General features: G+C 49.4%; 1 protein-coding gene across 3 annotated transcripts in view; it reads right to left on the reverse strand.

Annotated features, from left to right (window-relative positions):
* The window catches only part of GOLGA3 (golgin A3), a 41,598-nt gene that overhangs the window by 30,984 nt on the left and 3,615 nt on the right, over positions 1-6,999 (reverse strand). For all 3 annotated transcript variants that reach the window (XM_077763577.1, XM_077763576.1, XM_077763575.1), the window contains one exon: positions 3,682-3,794. In XM_077763577.1, the coding sequence (XP_077619703.1) occupies positions 3,682-3,794 (113 nt within the window). The remainder of the gene's footprint in view (positions 1-3,681; positions 3,795-6,999) is intronic.

Consider the following 6,999-nt stretch of genomic DNA (forward strand, 5'->3'; position numbering starts at 1 on the left):
ACTTTGGCTCAGGTCATGATCTCATGGTTCGTGGGTTCGAGCCCCGCGTCAGGCTCTCTGCTGACAGCTCAGAGCCTGAAGCTGCTTCAGATTCTTTGTCTCCCTCTCTCTCTCTCTCTCTGCCCCTCCCCTGTTCATGCTCTGTCTCTCTGTCTTTCAAAAATAAATAAATGTTAAAAAAAAAAAGTCAGATTCTCAACTTACTGAGCCACCCAGACGCCCTAATTTTATAATATTTTAATAAATTTACTATAATTTTTTCAGTTGATTCTCTAGACTTTTCTAAGGCATTACCAGTATCTGCAAATAACATTTCTCCTCATTTTCAATACTGGTATCTCTTACTTCTTTTTCTTCTTATGTTATTACATCAGCTAGTTCTTCCCAAATGGCCTTGAATGAGATAAGAGGATGACAGAAGATACTGCTCCTTATTGCTATTTTAAAATGACTTTATCTTACAGAGAAATAGCCAATCCTATGTTTATTCCACAAAGTTGGTGTCATCCTAACGGGGCAGGGGGTCAAGGAAAAAGGGAAACGTCTCAAAATGAGCCTGGGATGTGATGGGAAGAACACGAGTAAGTGAGCAAAAACAGCTAGAAAACACGGGGCGCCTGATGGCGTACGACCATCGGCTCAGGTCTTGATCTCATGGCTCATGGGTTCGAGTCTGTGTCAGGCTCTGGGCTGACAGTGGGGAGCCTGCTTAGGATTCTCTCTCACTCTTCTCTCTCTCTCTCTGCCCCTCCCCCACTTGTGCTTTCTCACTCTCTCAAAAATAAACTTTAAAAAAAAGAAGAAAAATGAACACAGACACGCAAACGAGTAACATGTAAAAGGTGCTCAGTGCCAGGATGCACTGCTGTTTTCATCCGTCGAAGGACAAAAACTCAGTGTTGGTTACTTTAACGTTGCCAAGGATGAAAACGCTCCCAGTCTCATTTCTGCTAACTGGGGTATAAACCAGTCCAGCCCATCCAGAGCACAGTGAATACCAAAGTAACAAATACATAAAGCCTTTTCCCAATAACGTGAAAGTCAACGACGTGCCCACAAGAACATGCCAAGACATTCACTGCAGTGTCGTCTGCAATTTCAAAAATGTCGCAACAAGCGGAATGCTGGCCACGAGGTTGGCTACCTCGCGTAGACTACAGCGCGGGTGAGTCCCCCTCTGCACTCAGGGCACCGCAGGGAGGGCAGCATGAGGAACCTTTTCTCATCATCCACGTGATGTGAAGATGACGTCTGAACTACATTCCTCACGTAAATGAAATATTCCTAAAGAAATATCCTCTGTTTCTACTTCAGTAGTTTTTGTTCACTTGTTTTGTGTGTTCTGAATTTTCACAAACACCTTTTCAGCACCTGCTGAGATGATCCGAGGCCCCTTCACCTGGACCCACCTCCCTTCCCATGATGGGTTCTGGGAGATTCTCCCAGTCTGAACTAACCTCAAAACACCTCCCCGGGTAACCCTGCAGTCACGGACACGCAGACAGGTGGCACTCATTGGGCGTGAGCACGTCACATGCCGCACACACGGGCCTCTGCACACACACAGGCAGCCGCGGACCCCAGTGCAGACAGACACGCAGCTCCAGGCTTCGGTGACAGCCGTGCTGCGCTGTGCCACAGGGACTGACTGAGGCCCCAGTCCTCACACGGGACGGCACCTCCCAGGCTGCACTCTGCCTCAGCTGGCCCTGCCCCAGCATCTTGCCGCCGCCCTGCCTTCCTGGCTTCTGAGCACGCAGGGAGCATAAGTTGGTCAGACCAGCATGTGACAAACACAATGTCTGTTTCCATCACTCTGAGAGCTGGTATCTTACTGAGGGCTAAGAAAGTATCTTTCCATGTAAGGTTTTATTTATTTAAGTAATCTCTACATCCAACGTGGGACTCGAACTCATGATTCCAAGATCAAGAATTGCATGCTCTTCTGAGCCAACCAGAAGCCCCCCAAAGTATCCTTCCACTTAAGTCACCAGTTATGAGGCACCTGGGTGGCTCAGTCAGTTGAGCATCTGATCCTTGGTTTCAGCTCAGGTCATGATCTCACAGTTTGTGGGTCTGAACCCCACGTCAGGCTCTGTGCTGACATTGAGAAGCCTGGAGCCTGACTGGAATTTTCTCTCTCCCTCTCTCTGCCCTTTCCCTGCACTGGTCTCTCTTTCAAAAAAAAAAAAAAAAAAGGTAAACAACAAACTTTTAAACCATCCGTGTTATGTGTATATTATACAGTGTTTAAAGATAGGGAATGATGTTAAATTTCACATTTAGAATCCTACACTGAACTCCTGACATATTAATCACCTAATGTTCCATGAAATCACACAGGCCTCTAGGAGATAAAGTGTGGACAGGCCTCTGGAGGGAGAGTATGGACAGGCCCTGGGAGACCATGCAGACAGGCCCCAGGGGGGAGAGTGTGGATGGGCCCCGGGAGACAGTGCAGATGGGTCCTGGGAGGGCGAGTGTGGACAAGCCCAGGAGGACAGTGTGGCCAGGTCCTGGGAGGGAGAGTGTGGATGGGCCTCGGCCCACAGACGCTGTGTGGTCCTACACCCTGACTCTCCTCTTCACCTGTGAGTGACCCCTGACAAGCTCCTTACCTCTCCGAGCCTCAGGCACCTCTTCTGTAGGGAACTGCACGCAGTGCTGGGTTACTAACCACTCTCACCGTTAACTTCTGGTGGGCCGTGTAGACAGACCTGGAAACCCCTGACCAGACAGAAGAGCCTGGTGCTGGCTCCTCCAACCCACTCATGTTGGCCTTTGTGACACCCACAAGATCACAGTTCCCTCTTGGGAAAATAAACAGCCTGAGGGGGACGTGTCACCACTAAATCATCCACCTAAAGCATTTATAAAAGTCAGTTTGTTTAATTTTAATTTTGAATTCCTTTAATTTGAAACTCTCAAGTCCACAGAAAAGTTGGCCAAAGTATGAAATGAACATTCAAATCCACCTGCCTGGAGTCACTTGATAGGATTAAAAAGACAGCTTTCATTAGCACACCAACAAAAGTCTTACATGTGAATAAACCAATGTGAGCGTACCACATGGATGTACTTATCGCACACGTGTGACGGGGTACATGCTCTGATATCAAAGGTCAGCAGAAACTATGTCACTCGTCAAATACACAGCTGAAACCTAGAACTGGCTGCTCAAGTAGAAAGAATACTTATACCTGAGTACTTGCAGTCTCTGTTTTTCAAACAGCAGATATAGGAATAAAATATGCTTGTTCCAAGGGAAGAAAGGCCATACGGGGCGGGAACCAGTCTCCCCAAAGGGTGGGAACTGCAGAGAAATGATCTTTCCAGAGAAGCACAGAAGGCCATCCCAGCACAGAGAAATAATAACAGATCCTAGAAACTACATCTAATTACTGTTTTTCACACATGAAGTTTTCCATTATCTTGTTCAAGACGGGGAGACTTAGGGCACTCAGGTGGCTCAGTCAGTTGGGCATCCGACTCTGGATTTCAGCTCAGGTCATGATCCCAAGGTCATGGGATGGAGCCCCATGCTGAGAGCTGTGCTGGGCATGAAGCCTGCTTAGGACTGTCTCTCTCCCTCTGCTCCTCCCCCGCTCATGCTTTCTCTCTAACACACACACACACACACACACACACACACACACACACACACACGACAAGGAGACTCACTCTTTCCTGCTGGCGCTTCACCCTGTACTGTTTGAGCTGTTCTTCAAGCCGTCTCCGAGCCTGAAGTCGGACCTGCTCCTCCTTCTCCAGGGGCAGGGAAGCCTCTGTTGAACCTGTCATGGAGAAATGACCATTTAGAAACTCATAAAGCATGAGGGCACAGAGGAGAATTTACAACAGTGGCTTGGCTGTTTTGCATTCAATTACCAATTAAATATGATTTAGCTCCAAACAATGCACAGCTGTCCAGTATGAAAGTGCAATTTCCAGATGAGACAACTGTGAGCTTTGGACACTGATCACAAACCGGATCTGCCTGGTAGGAGACTCACGGGCCCAGCAAAGGGTCTGTGCTCACAGCACAAGTATGCCTCTCCCTACAGGCGTCCAGCTGGGAAAACGAACATGGGTTACCTGTGGACATGTAGTAACAAAGAACTAAATCTGAAGTCAGTGCCAGAGCCAATGTTATGAGGCTCAGGGACCCTCAGCTCCCACTTAGTTCTGACTGCGCTTGTGACTTTGCACAGGCCACAGAGAGCAGTGCAAATGGAGTGGGGCCCAGGGACGGGAGACATGGGCAAACCCGGTGTGTGGTCATGGACACCAGACATGACTTTTTCACACGGGTACATCTGAGGACACCATTTGACCCACAGCTTGTCTAAATCCCTACAGCGACTCATGTTACAGTAAAGTTTCATAAAATCAGAAGGTTTTCATACGAGCAGTACCCAGGCGTTACTCACTAAGGAAAAACACTGTTCACAGTGACCAGTTCGGGACTCAGCTCAAAGTGAAGGCTGAGCAGGTGCCCCCGTGAGGCCTAGGGTTAGTTACCTCAGTTTCCGGACAGAGGAGGCTCCAGTCCAGGGGCCATGGTCAAGGACAGGAGGGGAAATGACAACTTATGGGCCAACAACAAATTTTAAAATATCTCAAAACCTGGGGCGCCTGGGGGCTCAGTCGGTTAAGCATCCGACTCCAGCTCAGATCATGATCTCACAGTCCGTGGGTTCGAGGCCCACATCGGGCTCTGTGCTGACAGCTCAGAGCCTGGAGCTGCTTCGGATTCTGTGTCTCCCTCTCTCTCTCTGTCTGTGTCTCTCAAAATAAAGACATTAAAAAAAATTTTTTTATTTTTTTTAATGTCTTTTTTTTTTTATTATTTATTTCTGAGAGAGAGAGACAGACAGACAGCGTGAGCAGGGGAGGGTCAGAGAGAAGGGGAGACACAGAATCCAAAACAGGCTCCAGGCTCCGGGCTGGCCGTCAGTACAGAACCCGATGTGGGGCTCAAACCCACGAACTGTGAGATCACGACCTGAGACGAAGTCAGACGCTTAACCAACTGAGCCACCCAGGCACCCCTAAAAAAAATTTTTTTTTTTAATCTCAAAACTCAAATCTTCTTTTTGGGTAATAAAACGACTGAATAGCGAGCAAAAGGTGCAATAGCCCCAAGGTTCTTACACACAGTGCATAGGCAGGGTCAGGAAAGTGAACAGGAAAATGTCATAATTTAACCACTTTATAGACTGCATCATCTTCAGATGTGGATTCTGAGGAGATAAGCAGCCATTGTCTTAAATAATCCCTCAGATCTGAGCACATACCAAGAATGTCAGTAGGAATTCACCCAAGTCATCCCTAATGTGTGCGCTTGTCACTGAAAAGATCTAATACTTTTCACAAGGCTCAGGGGACCATGTGGGAATATCCCAGGGGTCTATGGCCTCAAGCAGGGAATCCCCAAGTCAGCAGACTGAGGGTCGGGTAAACACTCGCCAAGTGGGCACCTGGTGTTAGGGCTCACAAATCCCTGTGATCAAGAATCCAGACTCTTACCTGTCATCTCTGGACTTTAATACTGACAATTAAAATTTATTATTATTATTATTTAAGTAAGCTCTCTGCCCATTGTGGGGCTAGAAGTCACAATACCAAGATCAAGAGTTGCACGCTCCACAGACTGAGCCACCCAGGCGCCCCACCCCTAAATTTATAGAAAGTTTAAAAACACACTGCAGGGGCACCTGGGTGGCTCAGTTGGTTAAGCGTCCGACTTCAGCTCAGGTCATGGTCTCACAGCTTGTGGGTCCGAGCCCCACGTCGGGCTCTGTGCTGACGGCTCAGAGCCTGAAGCCTGCTTCAGATTCTGTGTCTCCCTCTCTCTTTGCGCCTTCCCTGCTTGTGCTCTTTCTCTCTCTCTCTCTCTCTCTCAAAAATAAATAAAAATATTTAAGAAAAAAAAAAGAAAAAAACACACTGCAGCCCTATTAAGATAATGCCCGTGAAGAAAAGGGTGAACAATCCAAAAGAAAAATGGGCCAAACGAATCAATAGACCATTCACAGAAAAGAATGGTCAAACGGCCAACAGGTAAAGGACGCCCGAGTGAGCAGGGAAGCGTTAAGGAGCACAGCCGCCCAGCTGGGGGCCGAGAGTAACAACAGGGCCTGCTCGCACAGGGAGGCCGCACAGGGGGCCGAGTCGTCTCACGGTCGTTAGTGGCCACAGGCCTCCACATGATGGAGATAAAGACATCCGCACTTCTGACCAGGAATTCCGCACAGGTGCGCCAAGGTGCTCCCGCCAGCCCGGGGGGCGCTGGCCAACGGGAAGGAGGTGCAGACCCACCCGGCCGCGCTCCGGGCTCCCGACCAGCCTCGGACACTAGAGCGTGGAGTTGCATCAGACAACACAGGGCCACCTCCGCATAACACTACGGGGAATACAGGCCGCTACAACATAACCCCTTTGTAAAAAACAGTGACTGAAAATGCCTGAAACCCGGCTGCTTAGAGGCCCATGAAGGGCCATGTGAGAATGCGGCTTACCTGGAGGGGAGGGACCCAGGTACTGACGGGAAGGAGAGTAAAAACAGTGTGTGTGGTACGATCCCGTTATGTAAAATTACATACGTCTGTGGAGGAAAAACGTATCGGAAAAAGGCCTGGGCGTTTCTAGCGCTCACAGTCTAGCAGTTTGTGACTTGTTTGCCCCTGGGTCCCCAGGGATAAGCGCTGATTAAAATAATTCACAGAAGAAGGATTTCAAAGCTCAGCTCCCCACTGAGCGCTTGCTCACGGTCCAGCGGCACGTAAGACACGCCACACGCACAGTCCCTCCAGCCCAGACCCTGAGCGGCACCCTCAGTGTCGACCCTGAGGGGACACCTCTCTCTAAGACGGAGCTGCGCGCGACACGCGCACCCACGACAGTGGCAGACCGGTGGAGACGGGGGGACGAGCGGCGAGCTTGTCTGGGGTGCGGGGGCAGCAGGGCGCCGCGGGAGGGAGGGCGGGCGGGGAGGGA

This window comes from Crocuta crocuta, unplaced genomic scaffold, assembly GCF_008692635.1.
Source record: "Crocuta crocuta isolate KB4526 unplaced genomic scaffold, BGI_CrCroc_1.0 scaffold114, whole genome shotgun sequence".
NCBI lineage: Eukaryota > Metazoa > Chordata > Mammalia > Carnivora > Hyaenidae > Crocuta > Crocuta crocuta.